The sequence below is a fragment of the Oncorhynchus mykiss genome, chromosome 4, assembly GCF_013265735.2.
Source record: "Oncorhynchus mykiss isolate Arlee chromosome 4, USDA_OmykA_1.1, whole genome shotgun sequence".
In the NCBI taxonomy this organism is placed as follows: domain Eukaryota; kingdom Metazoa; phylum Chordata; class Actinopteri; order Salmoniformes; family Salmonidae; genus Oncorhynchus; species Oncorhynchus mykiss.
Window position 1 is genome coordinate 11,916,056 of NC_048568.1, and position 20,394 is coordinate 11,936,449.

General features: G+C 40.8%; 1 protein-coding gene across 8 annotated transcripts in view; it reads right to left on the minus strand.

Moving 5' to 3' along the window:
• The window catches only part of LOC110522090 (filamin-A-interacting protein 1), a 46,688-nt gene that overhangs the window by 12,230 nt on the left and 14,064 nt on the right, over positions 1 to 20,394 (minus strand). For 5 of the 8 annotated variants that reach the window (XR_002473255.2, XM_021600186.2, XM_021600188.2 and 2 more), the window contains exons 2-4: positions 19,794 to 20,096; positions 16,062 to 16,235; positions 15,374 to 15,552 (exon numbers count right to left, since the gene is read on the minus strand). Coding sequence is in view for 6 of the 8 variants with exons in the window: in XM_021600186.2 (XP_021455861.2) it covers positions 15,374 to 15,552; positions 16,062 to 16,235; positions 19,794 to 20,090 (650 nt within the window). In the remaining 2 variants the exon portion in view is untranslated. Of the gene's footprint in view, positions 1 to 832; positions 1,024 to 15,373; positions 15,553 to 16,061; positions 16,236 to 16,321; positions 16,573 to 18,287; positions 18,433 to 19,793; positions 20,097 to 20,394 lie in introns of those variants that run through there. The other 3 variants (XM_021600190.2, XM_021600189.2, XM_036975639.1) reach the window with 3 other exon arrangements.

Genomic DNA, 20,394 nt, shown 5'->3' on the forward strand with positions numbered 1-20,394 from the left:
AATAATAAATCCCCCTCTGTATGAAGAGGCCGTGAAACTGTATCTACTACATTGTTCCTGCTGATGTAATTACACTGTACAGGAACAATGTAGGCCTGTTCCTGTACACTGCTACATAGTACTTACAAATATTGAACCTTTGAGTTCATAAACTACAAATAGTCTGGAAAAAAAGCATTTCAATAAAAATAAAAAAGTATTATAACTCTTACAATGTCTCACAAATCTCCAAAGTTAAGTAACATTTCCCAGAGTAGAGGAGCCTGACCAGACTCAGAATGAGTTCCTTATCCCCAGCCCAAAACCCCATGGGCAGTGGTGAGATCCCGGATGGGAGGTAGGCAAGCAGAATAAATGGCAAAGGCATGATAGAAGAGGAAACAAAGGAGGGGGTGGGGGGCAGATTAGAAGCCTGAACCCTCATATGATTCTCCCCAACAGGGGCAACACTGCCCTTCACACTGAGCAAAGTACCACAATATCAGAGACATGCTAGCTGAACTGTAAAAAAAAAAAAAAAAACACAACCAGTGTCCTTAACACGGAGTGAACCTTAACGGAATATGTGAGTAGATGTTTAACTAATCTCTGCGGGAGTCTCTCTCTGTGCAACTGCTATAGAGTGTCTGCTGCCTGCAACAGGTCCCTTCCATATGGTTCTCACACAACCACACTAGAAACTCAGTGCATAATCAGGAGCGAGTCTGGATCATTGTCCGCTGTTGCTTTGCATTACAAACAAATTTTCCACCAGCAGCTGGTCTAACAATGCACATGATACTGTAACAGCCAGACTACGCTGTTTCTTAAAGTTTCAACAGCTCAAACTCACCCAGTACTGGTCGGGATGGATTAACTAGGTCCTTGCCTAGCATGCTTTAGATAGTGCTGAGCTGTATTCAGGCAGGCATCTGCTCCCTCTCACTGTGTCGTGAGAAGGCCCCCAATCCACGAGGAAATGGCCATCAAATTCCAAACATGTCATCGATGGACAGTGAAAGGTGAATTGTGTAAAATTATCCCCGCTCCACTAGCTGGTGGTGATGTCATCCCTCCTCCCATTTATTCCACAGAATGGTGCTGCCCTTGTTTGGCCACAGAGGAGGGGTTCAAGCCAGGGGGGAGGCTTTTCACACTATCTTTCCTGTTCCCCTGCTCTCTTTTCTCCCCCTTTCTCCTCCAACAGAGAAGGGGAATTGTATTTGTGAGATTCAGTAGATTTGCAGCAGCCTTTTAGACCAAAGGTAAATGTATATAGAATTATACTACGTTAGCAAGGCTTCTTTCCACTTCCAACACACAAACTGTTGTCTTGCCTGACCCAATTGTTTCTTGTCCATCTTGCAACCAACCATGTTCCCATAGAAACTAGGCAACAATTCAAGGGGAAAGTTGTTGTTTTGGTGAACAATGTCACACTAGTGCCAGACTAGTTCATAATGGTCTGCCCCTTGAATGCAAAGAGAAGTAAATCCAAATTTCGATCTTTGTAGGATGCTACTGCTACATCCATATTACAGTCGCAGTTGTAAATGAGAACTTGTTCTCAACTGGCCTACCTGGTTAAATAAATGTTAAATAAAAAAATAAAACTGTAATAATTAAGATGCCAGATCCTAAGGTGGTAAGGTAAAAGTGGACTTGTACATTTTCACAACAGGATGAATTTGCAGGGTTAAAATTTTTTAAATAACAGCGCTCTCACCCACCCCTATGGGCCCTGATGAAAAGTAGTGCACTATTTAGGGAATTAGGGTGTCATTCCAGACACAGACCATAACTCCTGGCTGGGAGCAACACTTGTGGTCTTGTTAAAGTGGAATCATGCAAATACCACACGGATGTCGTCACTGGTCATAAAACATGTGTCCCATGGTCCAGGGTGGCCCTCACACAATCTGCCTGGCAGCTTGTCAAGTAGAAAATGCTCCAGATTAACAGCAATACAGGAGTCAAAGGTTGCATGACCCACCGAAAAATATTTACCATTAGCTACCCCAGCATTTCAGGAAAGAGTATACAGGCATACTTCAAGGTATCCAGATAATCTTGATGAGACCAAGTTTGCACTCCTAATGGCACGTTTTTCCTCTTTATAGTACACTACTTCTGACCAGAGCCCATAGGCCCAATTATGATATGACATATAGTTCTGCAACAAGATACTCCCTTTATTCCCCCCCATTCTCAGTGGTGATGATAGTGTTAAGAATATGAGCCAGGTGTCACGTCACTGATTATCGTGGCATTATGAATAAGTCCTTTAGCAGGTGACCAGCATGTTTCCTGGTGGTCAGGGCTATTCATAGTCACTCTGTTGACAGAGGCCTATCAGTGACGGCAAAGAATGTCCAAAACCTCCTACACAACATGTCTGTGGCCAAGCTAAGCCCACAGCAGAGACTGAACTAATGTCATACCAATTACAGTTACTATAACAATCACTATAACAAATCTTCAAACAGAAAGGAAGTTACATTTGAAAATAACTACTCTAATTGGAATACTTTTTTCATCTGGAACATTATTTTTTTTGTTTCAGTTTAATTAACAGATATGGTGATATCAATATATTTTAATTCAGAGAAAATATACAGTATCCATTTCCTCGTAAGAAGAACGACTGACTGAAAGACCTCATAGAAAAGGAGCGGGAGAGGTTCCACCATGGTGAAAGAAACGCAAACAAAGATCTAAGTGGCGTAGCAAAGTTCTCTCACTCCTCTGTGGACTGACTGGCATCCTATCACAGGTGCTCAGGGTTGTCCACTATGACATCACCTGCAGGGAATCTCTGAGATGACTGCAGCTGGGAGGAATGTGTTATCACATGGTGCTGCAAGCAGAGCGGGGGAGGTCATCGGTGACGGGGGGGGGGCAACTGGAAATCTGTGCATCAGCGAGCACAAGAGCATGCAAGTATATAGCTTGCTACAGACTCACACAGACAAAGCTCAAATTTATAAAGTAGAACGCTACTTTATAAAAACCTTTCAAAACTTAGAAAACGGGCCTCCCGGGTGGCGCAGTGGTTAAGGGCGCTGTACTGCAGCGCCAGCTGTGCCATCAGAGTCCCTGGGTTTGCGCCCAGGCTCTGTCGTAACCGGCCGCGACCGGGAGGTCCGTGGGGCGACGCACAATTGGCCTAGCGTCGTCCGGGTTAGGGTGGGATTGGTCGGTAGGGATCTCCTTGTCTCATCGCGCACCAGCGACTCCTGTGGCGGGCCGGGCGCAGTGCGCGCTAGCCAAGGTTGCCAGGTGCACGGTGTAGCCTCCGACACATTGGTGCGGCTGGCTTCTGGGTTGGATGCGCGCTATGTTAAGAAGCAGTACGGCTGGTTGGGTTGTGTATCGGAGGACGCATGACATTCAGCCTTCGTCTCTCCCGAGCCCGTACGGGTGTTGTAGCAATGAGACAAGCTACTACAACAATTGGATACCACGAAATTGGGGAGAAAAAGGGGTAAAAAAAATAAATTAGAAAACCTGAGATTGACATCTACTAACCAAATGAGTAATGCATTTGAGGTGACTACATTTGGAGGTGGATTATAATAATTGGCATGCATTTGAATTGTGCAGAGGTCACAAGTCTCATTTCACGTTTCTGAATGTGACCCACTTAAACAAAATATGAATATAAAACCTCCAAATCTAATATTACAACATTTCATATTTTCAACACTCCCTCTATTTGCTAGAAGCTCCATCCACATAAACCTAGCTAAAGGCTTTAACTAAATGCTTGATGTTCCCAACTTGCTTAATACTGGCCATTTATTTCAACAAGGTAATATGACTGAGGTCATCGGCCTTGATTCATTCACCAGTTCACTGAACCAGCCATTCTACATGTCCTCAGCATAGAAAAACAAAGTGAATCTCAGGTTGAGAACAGGAGTAGGGTGACATTGCCCTTAGATGCTGATCGTGGGTCAGTTTAGCATTTTTCCCCACTAATGGTTAAAGTTAGGATTTACTGTCTGGCAGTGTAGATCACGTCCGCAAGTAGAAGGTTGACCTACCAATTACACTGAGCAGAAATATAAAACGCAACATGTAAAGTGTTGGTCCCATGTTTCATGAGCTGAAATAAAAGATCCATGAAGTTTCCCCATATGCACATAAAGCTTATTTCTCTCAAACTGGCCACACATATGTTTACATCCCTGTTAGTGAGCATTTCTCCTAAACACAGGTGCTAGGGACAATAAAAGGCCACTTTAAAATGTACTGTTTTGTCACACAATATAGTGCAATTGTCATGCTGACTGCAGGAATGTCCACCAGAGCTGTTGCCAGAATTTTAAATGTTAATTTCTCTACCATAAGCCACCACCAGCGTCATTTTAGAGAATTTAGCAGGACATCCATCGGGCCCCACAACCAGACCACGTGTAACCATGCTAGCCCAGGGCCTCCACTTCTTCACCTGTGGGATCATCTGAGACCAGCCACCCAGATAGCTGATGAAACTGTGGGCTAGCACAACAAAAGATTTTCTGCACAAACTGTCAAAAACCATCTTAGGAAAGCTCATCTGCGTGCTCATTGTCCTCATAATGGTCTTGACCTGATTGCAATTTGGCATTGTAACAGACTTCAGTGGGCAAATGCTCACCTTTGATGGCCACTGGCATGCTGGAGAATTCAATTGTACTGGGCAGATGCGAGCATTTATTTATTCATTTTTGGTACTTTTTACCCTGTTTTTCTCCCCAATTTCATGATATTCAATTGGGAGTTAGTCTTGTCCCATCGCTGCAACTCCCATACGGACTTGGGAGAGGAAGGTCGAGAGCCATGCGTCCTCCGAAACATGACCCCGCCAAGCCGCACCTCTTCTTGACACACCCGGAAGCCAGCCACCCTTTTTCTTGATGACAACATTGCACACTTTTGGCATTCCCTCAACCAGCTTCATGAGGAATGCTTTTCCTCGTGATAAAAAAAAGAAGAACCAAAGTAGTTCACTAAGGCCTTTACTGGTCCTGTATTAGTGGACTGATACTGTAGACATCTGTAGCGTGGGCCAAAATATTTTCAGCTCCCACGTCCCCCAAAATTCTTCCTGCGGCAGCGGCTTCCAGTTCCCGCCAATATCCAGCTATTGAAAAGGAATCGGACAACATTCTACAGGCCACGATCAACAGCCTGATCAACTCTATGCGAAGGAGCTGTGACGCGTTGCATTAAGCAAAAATGGTGGTCACACCAGATACTGACTGGTTTTCTGATCCACCCCCTACATTTTTTAAGGTATCTGTGACGAGTCATGTGAAATCCATAGATTAGGGCCTAATGAATTTATTTAAATGGACTTATTCTTATATGAACTGTTACTCAAAGTCTTTGAAATTGTTGCATGTTGTTTAAATTTGTTTAGCGTAGTTTGTTCTTACTGATGATACATTTTAAAGCAATGAGACTGATGCAACAGATCAGAACGTTTAGCAAAATAATTTTGATAAACTATTTCTTCATGTTATAAGTGCAGTAATGCACACACGGCAGTAGGCTACACCGTGTGTGCATTGTTCCAAAACGCAATTAGCGGGAACACACTGTTCTGGAAAGCACACTGCATATGCCAGTGGTTTCCTGTGAGAGATGAAAATGTTAGAATTTTAGAAAGAGGGGAGAGCTAAAGATGCAACAACTAGCATGGTTTGCTAATATGATTCGGATTGTCTCTTTGGCTGCTGGACAATGAAAGAAGGTTGATTTGAAAACCAATAGAACTTGATATAAATGCTGGTTTAATAATTGCCTTACTTGATATAAATGCTGGTTTAATAATTCCCTTAACATTTCTATGGTCTGATTTTGGCTAGTGTACTCTTAAACAAGGTAAGACATGTTTCATAAAATTGCATATAACTTCCAGGTTATATCCAATCAAGTTTATGGTTAAATAGTTTAAAAAAATGTTGACTGCCTCTGCTCATATCACAGGGTGGGTGATGTGTGCAACACGCACTGGCCAGTGGCCTGCCTTTCCACTCTTGTGAACTAACCATGCCTCGCATTTCAGAATTAAGCCATTAAATGTTAATGTTAATAATCCTACATTATATTTGTCAAACATTACATTATGTAATTAAAAGCCTGAAAGTGTGGCTATATTTCCTGGCACCTTCCTCATATCCGCATTGGTGTGGACATCACCTAGGCTACACTTTAATTGTTGTACAGCTAACTGCCAAAATAAAGGAAACATCAAACAAAGTGTCTTGGCATAGATTCTACAAGTGTTTGAAAGCTTTTTATACATGACCCTTAGCATAATCGCTTAATTAACTCAGGAACCACACCTGCTTTCAATATACTTTGTATCCCTCATTTCCTCAAGTTTTCCTTTAAATTTTGTCAGTTACCTGTGCATTTATGCAAAATAGATTTGAATGTTATTCTAATTGGCCTTTTTAGAGGCACATGTGTGAATTTCTGGCTCCGTTGACAGCCCTATTTATTTATTTCAGTAGTACTCTTATTTGCCTTTAAGTCACTGAATGACCTAGGGTCTAGAGTAGACACGTTGGCAAATCAAAACTAAAATAAACAAAGTATTTTAATTTGGGATGTTCATCTTCAGTTTGGGATAGTTGAAATTGCACTTTGGGACGATTCTGGGATGGTGATGAAAAAAGTTATTCTCAAGCCCTGGGCATCTATATTCACGAGTGCATACATGTTTTGAATGTTGAAAATTAGTACAAGTTTATGAACATTTCATAAATGTATTGCTATGTTGTGTAACTAGCAAACTATTGGTTATGAGATACTAAAAATAGTTTTATACCGAGTGATTTAATGCTAGTTTGGCTAATTTAGCTAGACTAACATTAGCTAGCTAGGTAAGCTATCACTGTATCTGGATCTTCCCCTTTTCAACTGCAGCTTCAGATGAACAGCACTCAGCGAGTCAGTTTTTAGCCTTTGTGAAAAAGTAGCTAGTAGAGATGTCAATGCCAAAGAGGAGAAAAATACAGGACATAAGATTTTTGGGGGGAGTGCAGAGGACTAAGTAAATAAATGAATGGCTAAATAGCTAGCTAGTTACATGGAACAATTTATAATAGACTGGTACTATGTAGTCAGCTAGCCAGCTATATTGCCAGACAGTAAATCAATAATTTAGCTAATGAAAGCAGAACTTAATTCATGTTAATGAGCTAACCCCATCATTGTTAAGGCCAGACATTTGTGTCATATGATAATGGTATTCGGTCATGATTATTGCAGGGTTCAAAGACAGTGGAGAGAGAGAGAAAGCCCTGCCCGTGTTGAGGCAGGGTAAAAACAAACAAGTCATCATGTGAGAATTTGAGTTAAGGGCACTATCAGTTAAATTCCTAATCTCTACAGTTGTTGCCTGCATTCTGATTTCATTTGATTGTCATGGCAGGGGTCAGAGAGAGTCAGTAGAGAGAGGGAGAGCACCACCCATGTTGAGGCACAGGGAGAGGATGAACAGGTTATCAGGTGCGAATTTGGAATTTACGTTAACACAAATAAAATTAAGGATTTCTACAGATTTTCAGCAGCATTCTCTGCAGAAAATAGAAAACAATTCCTGTAGATTCTGTTTGGGTCATATATATATATATATATATATATATATATATATATATATATATATATATATATATATATATATATATATATATATAAATAAAGCAGTCTGGTAAAGCATGTTGCACAGCAATTGACATCGCACACAGATTGGAACTATCAGTTGAACTGATTTTTGCTGACTGTAGCCCAAGTGCTTTAAAACGTTGCCTGCATTCTGATTTAATTTGGTTGAAGCCATGGCTGCACACAACAATGACAATGCAGATTGAACCATGTTGCAGTCTGTCATATCCACCAGGAGAAGCCTGATACCATAGATAAGAAAACAGTGTGCTCAAAATGTATTTCTGGCAGTGACAGGCATTAACATGTATTTAGTGCATTTAAGTGAAGATCTGACCCCTCTCTGTGCCATAGGAAAGTATTCAAACCTCCATTTTTTTCTGTTAGCCTCATTCTAAAATTAATTTTATTCAAAAAATTTTTTAAAAATCTACACACAATACCCCATAATGACACCGAAAAAAGTTTAGAAATTAAAATTGATTACAAATAAAAAAAAAAAAAAGTATTTACATAAGTATTCAGACCCTTTGCTATGAGACTCAAAAGAATCTGGTGCATCCTGTTTCCATTGATAATCTTGAGATGTTTCTACAACTTGTTAGGAGTCCACCTGTGGTGAATTCAATTAATTGGACATGATTTGTAAAGGAACACACACCTGTCTGTATAAAAAAAAAAAAGGTACCACAGTTGACAGTGCATGTCAGAGCAAAAACCAAGTAATGAAGTTGAAGGAATTGTCCGTAGAGCTCCGAGACAGGATTGTGTCGAGGCACAGATCTGGGGAAGGGAACAAAAAAAGAAATGTCTGCAGCATTGAAGATCCAAGAACACTGTGTCCTCCATCATTCTTAAATGGAAGACGTTTGGGACCACCAAGACTCGTCCTAGAGCTGGCCGCCCAGCCAAACTGAGCAATCAGGGGAGAAGGACCTTGGTCAGGGAGGTGAAAAAGAACCCGATGGACTCTAGATCTGTCAGAGTGACCCTCTGTGGAGATGGGAGAACCTTCCAGAAGGACAACCATCTCTGTAGCACTCCACCAATCAGGCCTTTATGGTAGAGTGCCTAGACGGAAGCCACTCCTCAGTACAAGGCACATGACAGCCCGCTTGGAGTTTGCCAAAAGGCACCTAAAGGACTCTCATACCATGAGAAAAAAAGATCCTCTGGTCTGATGAAACCAATATTGAACTCTTTGGCCTGAATGCCAAGTGTCACGTCTTGAGGAAACCTAGCACCATGTTTTTCAGCGGCAAGGACTGGGAGACTAGCCAGGATCGAGGCAAAGATGAATGGAGCAAAGTACAAAGATCCTTGATGAAAACCTTCCAACAGGACAACGACCCTAAGCACACAGGCAAGGCAACACAGAAATGGCTTCAGGACAAGTCTCAATGTCCTTGAGTGGCCCAGCCAGAGCCCGGACTTGAATATCTCTGTAAAGCTGGCTTTGATAATAGCTAGTGCCTACGCAGCTGCCTTTCTGCAGACATCTTTTAATCTTAATTCAGACTAGATATTTAGTGTTTGGAAAACGTGGTCACAAATTGAGGAAGATTTTACCATCATTCTGTACAAATCTTTACATCTGTACTGTTCAACTACATTGCCTTCAGAAAGTATTCATACCCCTTGACCTATTCAACATTGTTGTTACAGCCTGGATTCAAAATTTATTTTTTCCTCAACCATCTACATACAATAACCCATAATGACAAAGTGAAAACATGTTTCTAAAATGTTTTGCTAAATTATATTAAATGATATACAGAAATATCTAATATACATAGGTATTCACACCCCTGAGTCAATAGATGTTAGAATCACCTTTGGCAGCGATTACAACTTTGAGTCTTTCTGGGTAAGTCTAAGAGATTTGCACACCTGGATTGTACAAAATGTTCACATTCTTAAAATAATTATTAAAGCTCTGCCAAGTTGGTTGTTGATAATTGCTAGACAGCTAGTCTTGCCATAGATTTTCAAGCCTATTTTAAGTCAAAACTGTAACTAGGCCACTCGGGAACATTCAACATCTTCTTGGTAAGCAACTGCCGTGTATATTTGGCCTAATCCTGAATGCTGATTGGTTGAAAGAGCATTCTAGCCGGTGTCTATTCCACAAGTTACCACCGGCTAAATCTATGATGTTAAAATGCCTATTTACTCTGTTCCATCTGACTGCGCAATCCACTGTCTCATCAGCCCAGGCAGGGAAGTTCGAAACTATCTCCACTATAAAAAGCATCTAGACATTCTCACATTTCTTTTCGACTAACATTTAGTTTAACAGCAGAGCTTTGTATAAACCTTGCTGTAGGTCTCTCCGACATTTGTAACATTGTTTCAATATTCAAATTCGATCTCCAACTGTCCCATAGTAATGAACATGTAGGGGTCAGGAGTCGGGATGTGACAGAAAGGCAGGCAGCGTTTCTCAGCCAGTCGAAATCATGAATCAGATGGCATCATTTTTATGGACATATAGAAAGAAATGTCAATTGAAAACAGCTAGTTTGCAGTCTTTCCAGCTTCAGTTTGAAGTTGTGTTAGCTGTGTTGTTAGCTAGCTCCTCTGAACAGTGTCCTAATAAGAGAGCAACAACACCCATGCCAATAGCTTCCAAACACTGGCTTCTCAGGCATTATCACTTAATTGTGTTTTAGGTTATTGTCCTGCCTAAATGTGAATTTGTCTTCCAGTATCTGTTGGAAAGCAGACAACCAGGTTTTCCTCTAGGATTTTGCCTGTGCTTAGCGCTATTCCGTTTATTTTTATCATAAACTCCCTAGTCCTTGCCGATGACAAGCATACCCATAACATGATGCAGCCACCACCATGCTTGAAAAAATGAAGAGTGGTACTCAGTGATGTGTTGGATTTGCCCCAAACATAACGCTTTGAATTCAGGACATAGTTAACTGCTACGTTGTTGATCAATCCTCAGTTGTCATCTATCACAGTCAACAGCCATTAAATGCTGTAAGCACCATTGGCCTCATGGTGAAAACTGAGCAGTTTCCTTCCTTTAAGGTAACTGAGTTAGGAAGGACGCTTGTATCTTTGTAGTGACTGGGTGTATTGATACACCATCAAAAGTGTAATGAATAACTTCACCATGCTCAAAGGGATATTCAATGGCTGCTTTTTTTTTTACCCATCTACCAATAGGTGCCTTTCTTTGAGAGGCATTGGAAAACCTCCCTGGTCTTTGTGGTTGAATCTGTGTTTGAAATTCACTACTCGACTAAGGGAACTTTCAGATAATTGTATGTGTGGGGTACAGTGATGAAGTAGTCATTCAAAAATCATGTTAAACGCGGTTATTGAACACAGACTGAGTACATGTGACTTGTTAAGGAAATCTTTACTCCTGAACTTATTTAGGCTCGCCATAACAAAGGGGTTGAATAAAAATGTCTAAAAACATATTTCCATTTTGACATTATGGAGTATTGTGTATAGGCCAGTGACACAAAATATAAATGTAATCAGATTTATATTCCGGCTGTAACTAAATATAGAAAAAAATCAAAGGGTGTGAAAACTTTCTGAAGGCACTGTTTTTGTAAAATGTTCAGTGTACATTTTGGAAATATAGTCATTGTGTATAGAGTTGTATGGTTTGTTTAAATTTACCATGGAATTGCCCAGATACCTTCAGTGGTCACATTTGTATGTTAATGTCCTTAACAACATATGAACAGCAAATTAAATTCTAGCACAAGTAAAACAAGGTCAATTATAAGTGACAGAAATTATTTGTATACACAGCGATTAATTTGGCAATGCTGGGCAGGTTTTCGCTCATGGACGAGGTCACACACACACACACAACATTTGTTCCGCAAATAGGAACATCCATCTGTTCCTTACGTAAGACTACTAATCAATTAGCATGCAACCCACTGTCAAAACACTCTACAATATTTTCATGTTGTGGGTAAATGGTTCAGTGAGGCATGAGGTCTTTCAATTGGGGAATGTTTTACACCTGGAGTAGAACTAGCTGTGCATAGTGCTGTGTGAGCTAGCAGTGTTCTGATGGTGAGGAACCATTCATCGTCATGGATGATCAGATAGTAATCTGATAAGGATCCGTCTCTAGTGTTGGGTAGAGATGATGTCAGTGTTCCGTCCTGACTTGCAGATCTTGAGGTACTGTCAGACAGTCCTGCGTCCCAAATGGCACCCTATTGCCTACATAGTGCAATGCTTTTGACCATGGTGTACGGGCCCTGGTAGAAAGGAGTGCACTACATGGGGAATTGGGTACCACTGAAGCACTGTACTGGGGGCCAGGTTAGATTTGACATCTGGATACCACCTCTGTTATGAGCCTCATAAATTCCACCTGGGAACATCTTGCTGGTATCGGATTTAAAAAAAAAAACAATCTCTGCTTCATCCTTGTTTTAAAGCCATAGTCAAACTCTGTTGGTATCAAAGGAAGCTAAAATGATTTAATGGGTAAATCACAGCTTGTGACAGTTATATCTATGAAGGCAAATGGGTGTCATAACTTTTTAACAGCAATGCCATAAAATAATGATATATTCTATGTAATACTGCCATATTACTGGAAATCATAGTTGTAGCAATGTATACTTCATGTCAGTACCTCTTCTACATACAGTGCCTTGCGAAAGTATTCGGCCCCCTTGAACTTTGCGACCTTTTGCCACATTTCAGGCTTCAAACAAAGATATAAAACTGTATTTTTTTGTGAAGAATTAACAACAAGTGGGACACAATCATGAAGTGGAACGACATTTATTGGATATTTCAAACTTTTTTAACAACTCAAACTGAAAAATTGGGCGTGCAAAATTATTCAGCCCCTTTACTTTCAGTGCAGCAAACTCTCCAGAAGTTCAGTGAGGATCTCTGAATAATCCAATGTTGACCTAAATGACTAATGATAAATACAATCCACCTGTGTGTAATCAAGTCTCTGTATAAATGCACCTGCACTGTGATAGTCTCAGAGGTCCGTTAAAAGCGCAGAGAGCATCATGAAGAACAAGGAACACACCAGGCAGGTCCGAGATACTGTTGTGAAGAAGTTTAAAGCCGGATTTGGATACAAAAATATTTTCCAAGCTTTAAACATCCCAAGGAGCACTGTGCAAGCGATAATATTGAAATGGGAGTATCAGACCACTGCAAATCTACCAAGACCTGGCCGTCCCTCTAAACTTTCAACTCATACAAGGAGAAGACTGATCAGAGATGCAGCCAAGAGGCCCATGATCACTCTGGATGAACTGCAGAGATCTACAGCTGAGGTGGGAGACTCTGTCCATAGGACAACAATCAGTCGTATATTGCACAAATCTGGCCTTTATGGAAGAGTGGCAAGAAGAAAGCCATTTCTTAAAGATATCCATAAAAAGTGTTGTTTAAAGTTTGCCACAAGCCACCTGGGAGACACACCAAACATGTGGAAGAAGGTGCTCTGGTCAGATGAAACCAAAATTGAACTTTTTGGCAACAATGCAAAACGTTATGTTTGGCGTAAAAGCAACACAGCTCATCACCCTGAAGACACCATCCCCACTGTCAAACATGGTGTTGGCAGCATCATGGTTTGGGCCTGCTTTTCTTCAGCAGGGACAGGGAAGATGGTTAAAATTGATGGGAAGATGGATGGAGCCAAATATAGGACCATTCTGGAAAACTTGATGGAGTCTGCAAAAGACCTGAGACTGGGACGGAGATTTGTCTTCCAACAAGACAATGATCCAAAACATAAAGCAAAATCTACAATGGAATGGTTCAAAAATAAACATATCCAGGTGTTAGAATGGCCAAGTCAAAGTCCAGACCTCAATCCAATCGAGAATCTGTGGAAAGAACTGAAAACTGCTGTTCACAAATGCTCTCCATCCAACCTCACTGAGCTCGAGCTGTTTTGCAAGGAGGAATGGGAAAATATGTCAGTCTCTCGATGTGCAAAACTGATAGAGACATACCCCAAGCGACTTACAGCTGTAATCGCAGCAAAAGGTGGCGCTACAAAGTATTAACTTAAGGGGGCTGAATAATTTTGCACGCCCAATTTTTCAGTTTTTGATTTGTTAAAAAAGTTTGAAATATCCAATAAATGTCGTTCCACTTCATGATTGTGTCCCACTTGTTGTTGATTTTCACAACAAAATATAGGAGCACCAGAACATATGCTTTGGGAATGAGATGTAGCATATTGAATCTATATGAATTCTAGCTACCTTTGAAGCATGTTATGCTCTATAAACTAATAACGCTGTATAAAAATGTTGATACAAAAACCTGTCATGAAATTTACAAAGTAATTTATGGAATATTAGGTTTCTACATTGTGTAAAAGTACTACATATTGAGATGCGTTACATTAAATGCTGCACTGTCTCTTTAAGAGCGTCAAGTTGTGAGCAATGACATGCAAGAGATCAGTCCTTCATTGCTATGATCTTTGGTCTTCTAAAGAAGCTATCCCTTTCCTTTTCTTTCTCTGCCCCCAAATGTTTCGATACAGTATACCGGTAAAATAACCTAGTTGTTAGTTAGCTAATGAGGTATCATGACTGGATAAGGTTTTAACAAATGCCCCTGATTGGTTTTGTAACGACCCGTGACATGGCTTATGAACAGGGCCTAAAGAATTACCTTTTTGGTCCACCAGCACTCAGATTTGTTCCCCCCAATTTCCCTAGTTTTGTTTTTCAGGTTCTCCCTCTCAAAAATCACCTTTTCATTGTTATAAAAGGACCACAATGCTTAAACCATATCAGGAGACCTTCTGAGGTCTGGGGAAAAAAATTAAATGTTATTTTGAAGGGTATAGTTGCTCTTTAATTTCAATTGCGCACCTCAAGAGACTGGTGTTTGGCCGGCAGTGTTTCTGTACTGCATGCGCAATAGCAGAGTTTGCAAAACAAAACACCACCCGATTGATACAAATAATCATAATTCTTCCAGGTAAGCCTACTTTGCAGTTAACATTAATTTGTTTTAGGGGAAAGCCTTTAGCTAACCCGGCGACACAAAGTGGTAGACAGACATTGTATGAATCTGCACTAGTTTTTTTCTCAAGGGCACTCGGAAACAACTGCACAGTGAAGCCCATCATTAGAACAAATATTATCTGGGTGATTTCTTTCCTGGTCGCACTGGTGCTACCAAAATAAAATGTCAGGAGTATATGAGCTCAAAATGGTCGCACTTTAGAGCAATGCGGGCGGGCCTTGTGATTTGCAGAGTGCAGTGACAGATTGGCACACAACCAATTGTAACATGATGTAATTACTCATTTGCGTACTGCAGCTACCACAAGGTGGGGGGCAGGAGCTCCGGGGGCCCCAAACCTCAAAAATATATAAACACACCATAAGCCATAGGAAAATGTGTAAAATAGTCATGGCAAAACATGGCAATATGTGTTGCAGGAAATTAGCTTTAAAACAGGAACATTTTCTCTGACTTATGGCAAAATGTGTAGAATAGCATGAGATTAGCTATAAAACTGCAAAAGTTCTCATGGCAGTGTAGAATTGCAGGAAATTAGCTTTAAAAATTCTAAATTCTCTTAGCCTCATTGCAAAACATGTATAGCATGAGCTAAGCTATAAAACTGTACATTTCTCTGCACCATGGCAATATATGTAGAATTGCAGAAAGTTAGCAAAACTGCGGTACACCACTGTACTTACACACATGGAATAAGGAACATGCAACTCTCTCTCACCTCTCCCTCTCCTGCTCCAGCAGGTTGGTGAAGTCATCACTCTTGTTCATGAAGTCTGTGTGTTTGCGTTTCTCGCTATCCAGCTCATTAACCGTGCGGCGGTGACACTTCTCGGCCAGCAGCAGCTGCTCCAGCATACGCCTGTACGTCTCGCGATGCTTGTCCTCCAGCCGGTCCAACTGATCAACATATTAGAAGGTTTTCAAATGACATCCACCATGTTTTCATTCCAAATTGCACCCTATATAGTGTACTATTTTTGACCTGGGCCCATATGATAAAAAATAATTCGCTATTAGGGAAGAGTGTGCCATTTGGAGCACACACCATGTCTGAGTCATTCAAACACTTATCTATCCAGTATAGTCATTAAAAACATTTACCTTTTTATCAACACTGTATAGTGATTTATAGTTCATCTATATTTATTTTGATATTAACTTCTATAGCAACCTGGACTCTGGGGTAAACGTAACATAGCTAGGGTATGGGTTAAGGTTAGGAATTAGGTTAAGGTTAGAGGAAGGGTAGGCTAACATGCTAAGTAGTTGCAAAGTAGCTAAAATCATCTGTAATGAGATTGCCTTATGTAAGCATACCAAACATAATACAAATGTGAGTGTCCCAGATCTACATTTACTATGTTATATCTCGTCTATGAGACCAAACTGTCTATAGTGGTACTCACCTCTTGCATGGGCATCTCATAGACGTTGTCCCCAAGCATTGTAGTGTTGGTCAGAAGGCTGTCTCTCTGCAGGGCCTGGAGGGGTTTGATGGGGGCAGCTGAGCCGTAATGGGCCTCCAGGGCTTTGGGTCGCGGACGCTCTGACTTCAGCATGTGGATGATATCCTCTCTGGCCTACGGACAGAAGGAGCAGGGAGGACACACATTAGGTCACCTAAGAACCATTTACACAGGGACAAAGACAATAACATTATTTTTACCTTGTTTTCTCTCAATGACATTTGAACCACTTCAAATTGACGGATGTGGCTTTGTTGTTGTGAGTAGTGACACTTGGAGGTTGCTTTTGTTTTTGAGTCAGGAAATGTGAAGCTTGTGTCCTAGTGAAGATACTACTTCCCCCTTTAACTGTTTTAAATGTGTTGTGAGAACTGCGTTTGTTGAACTGGGCCCAGGTTTATCATTATTCCATACTTTTATCCATGTAAGTCCACGTAATCTTTCAACTACATGTCCTTCAGTTTGTTTGGTTGGTCAATTGTCTGGTCTAGTTAATTGTATGCAGGTTTGTGGGCCACACCCCTAATTGGTTATTGCCCACACCTGATTGTGTTTCTCCTTTAAAAATGGAGGTTGAGAAGAGTTTGGGGAGTTCTTGACAATGTGGTAAGAGGCCAGACATGCGATGTATCTTAAGGTTCAAGTGTTATTCTTTTTGTAGCCTTTTTTGTTGTTTTTTAATAAATATTTATACATTTTTTGATAACTTTTCAGTTGTATTTTTAACTTCTGTATGGCATGACGGCCAGCTCCGTCAAAGGAAATTATTGGTAAAAGTTCAGTTTTGCTCACCAACCCTGTTCCTGGGGAGAGACCCTTCTGTAGGTTTTCGCTCCAACGTCAGTTATAACTAACCTGGTTCAGTTTATCAACCAGCTAATTATTAGTCAGGTGTGCTAGATTAGGGTTGGAGAGCCCTGGGTTAAAGAATATACATGGGTGACCCTATACAACTATTTTGAAGTATGATCATTCTAATATTTAAGTGACCACAGGGTGGGGTAACTATTTAAAATAAACAGCACATTCATAGTGGTTTTCCTGCACTGAGCTCAACTTTCCCCACAGGGGGGTGCTGTTCTCCTTAGTTAGACCCCTGAGTGTCTCCTCATACAAATGTAACCCAAAAGTTCTCTCAACCGACCCCATATGCCCAGGTTGGAGTAGTGCACTAGGGAATAGGCTGCCATTTGGGACGACATTATACATTCCTGAAGTACAAGACCCTTCTTTATCTCGCTCCTTATAAATGATTAATAGAGTTTAATTATTGCCGTACCACTGTTCTAGAATATCATTAGCAAGTAATTTAGTATGAACAAGACCATTCTTCTGTGTTCACAAGACCTTGAGTGTTAATACATTCAGAGCATGTTGGATTTCAACATGTTTAGGGTTAGATTTCAACATAAGGTGTAGGAGGAGGACGTGTGTTGTTTATCCCAAGTTGCAACTTTGCAAAGTCATCAACATGCCTAAACAAATAAGGTGGATGTAGAAAGAGATGAGGGTGCACTGATGGCAGCAGCATCACTCCCTTCATAGAGCCCCACAGTAGTTGTCATAAAACCTAGCTCCCAAACACGGAAATGGTTCCAATTGTCCCCCCCCCAATTCTTTTTTCCCATAGGGGATTTTATAAACACTTAATAATGGCTGTATTTTGTGTAGGTTTGCAGTCCAAACACAAAAGACGCCCTATCCCCTCAGCCCTCAAATTAAGTGGACACTTCTGATGACGTCTGACGAGTATACACTTTCAGGGCAAGGGAGGATATTTTGTATTATGAATAAAATAAATTCATAATAAAAAAAAGGGGCGAAGGAGGAAGAAATGCCCGGAAATTCGGCACTCATTCATCCCGCGATGATTGTGTTTTCAGCCACCAGTAGCTTGTCGGTGCTTTATATGCACTACAGTCAATTATGATTGCATGTCTACTTACATTAAATATATAATTATGAATATACACCTACTGTATAATGGCTAGCAAATGCTAAATAATGTTAGCCTGCCTAGCTGGAACTTCTGAAGGAAAATGTTTAATTTCTACAATTTCCAAAAGCTAACCAAACAAAAACATCATTACTTTTACGAGACGTGTTTGAGCCGTCATGTGCATTAGTAGCACAATTTCGAACTTATTTACATTCGTTTTTACTTACACTTGTATGTTGACTCCAAATATTGACGTTGGGGTTTTAATTTTTGTCCACTCGCAAACTTGACTAAAAACGTGGGCTTACATCGCAAACTTTACTTGCTTGGCTAATCATTTGGACCGCCCACCAAGATGTTGACGGCGATTCCCCCAAGGGCATAAGGTGAGGATAAGTGGACGAGGGTGTGTCTTTTATGAGTTTGAACCGCAACCCGGTGTAACCTTTTCATAACCATGTAAATCTCTCTCGGACATGGTGATTTATCAATATATTCGGGGTAAATACAGCCGAATATATTGATCAAATTCAAGAGAGATTTACACGGTTATCAAAACGTCACGCTAGGGTGAGCCTACACAAAACACAGCCCTTATTTTAAGTGTTTCTAAAATCCCCTATTGGAAAAATGAATAGTGGAAAAACGATTGGAACCATTTCCCTGTTTGACCGCTAGGTTTTGTGGGTTTTATGACTCATACTGTGGTACTCTATTGAGGCTTGATTATAAATGGAACTCCATTAAGAAAATAATGAACAGCAGGCTTAACACTTTCATTAGGACCCACAGAGTGGGGCAGCGTGGGAAGGTACCAGAGTTAATGGCTGCTGACGCTGAGGTTGACTCTCAACAGCAGTGAGTCAGCATCATGACTCTTGGGTTACGCACTCCTGGTCACAGTAACATGTCAAGCCAGACACATAGACTGAGATGATGAGGCTGAGATTTTACCACCTGCCAAATATAACACAAACCACTTACCACAATGTTAGCTGTTACCTAGCACACAGCAGCACAGTGTCAGTGGAGAAACTCTCTGTGTGCATCCCAAATGGCACCCTATTCCCTATACAGTGGTGGAAAAAGTACTCAATTGTCGTACTTGAGTAAAAGTAAAGATACCTTAATAGAAAATGGCTCAAGTAAAAGTGGAAGTCACCCAGTAAAATACTACTTGAGTAAAAGTCTAAAAGTATTTGGTTTTAAATATACTTAAGAATCAAAAGTAAATGGAATTGCTAAAATGTACTTAAGAGTCAAAAGTATAAATCATTTCAACTTCCTTATATTAAGCAAACCAGACTGCACAATTTTCTTGTTTCTATATTATTTACATATATCCAGGGGCACACTCCAACACTCAGACATAAATTACAAACAAAGCATTTGTTGTTAGTGAGTCTGCCAGATCAGAGGCAGTAGGGATGACCAGGGATGTTCTCTTGGTAAGTGTGATTTGGACCATTTTCCTGTCAAACTTTTGGGTGTCAGAAAAAATGAATGGAGTAGAAAGTACTTTATTTTTTCTTTAGGAATGTAGTGAAGTAAAAGTTACCAAAAATCTAAATAGTAAAGTACAGATACTCCCAAAAAACTAAGTAAAAATAAGTAAAAATAAAAACTTAAGTAAAAATACTTTAAAGTACTTATTAAGTACTTTATGCCACTGCATATATTGCACTACTTTTGACCAGGGCACAGCAGCACAGTGTTATTGGAGAACCTCTCACCTGCACCTCTCCTTCCATGACTCCCAGCAGACGGAGAAGGTCCTCCTTAGAGAGATCTGTCAGCCCTGCTGCCTTCTTTTGTCCTCTGCTGCTCTCTGTGGTTGTCTGGGGCCTTTTCGCTGATCCAGACACCACTGACTTCCCCTCTTTCTCTTCTCGCTGGACCTTCATTTTCCTCTTCACCAGCTCTGGTGTGTTCTCCCCCTCCTCTTTTGGGAAGGCTTTGGTGGGCTGGGTGACATGGTTTATCTGTCCGTCGTCTGGGCCCTCCATGGCTGTGCTGCACCTGGACCGCATTCTCACCTGCAGGGCGGAGACAGACAACAGGGACACTGAATCCACAGCCCAAATAGTTCACACTATGTTATCCAAAGAAATAACTTGAAATTGCCCTCTTGGTGGCTGTAAATTCTTTAGAGACGATGAGGATTCTATCAGTTTCCTTCCCTGGCTTTGGATAGCAGCTATTTTGATCACAGTGGCCATTGGGGAGGTAATAGTCAGTGGCTCCTCCACTCCTGGCATAACAGGATCATGTTTTGTTTACAAAGCCTGAGTCATGTAGTGCGTCATTATCTCTGCAGAGCAACATAATCATTTG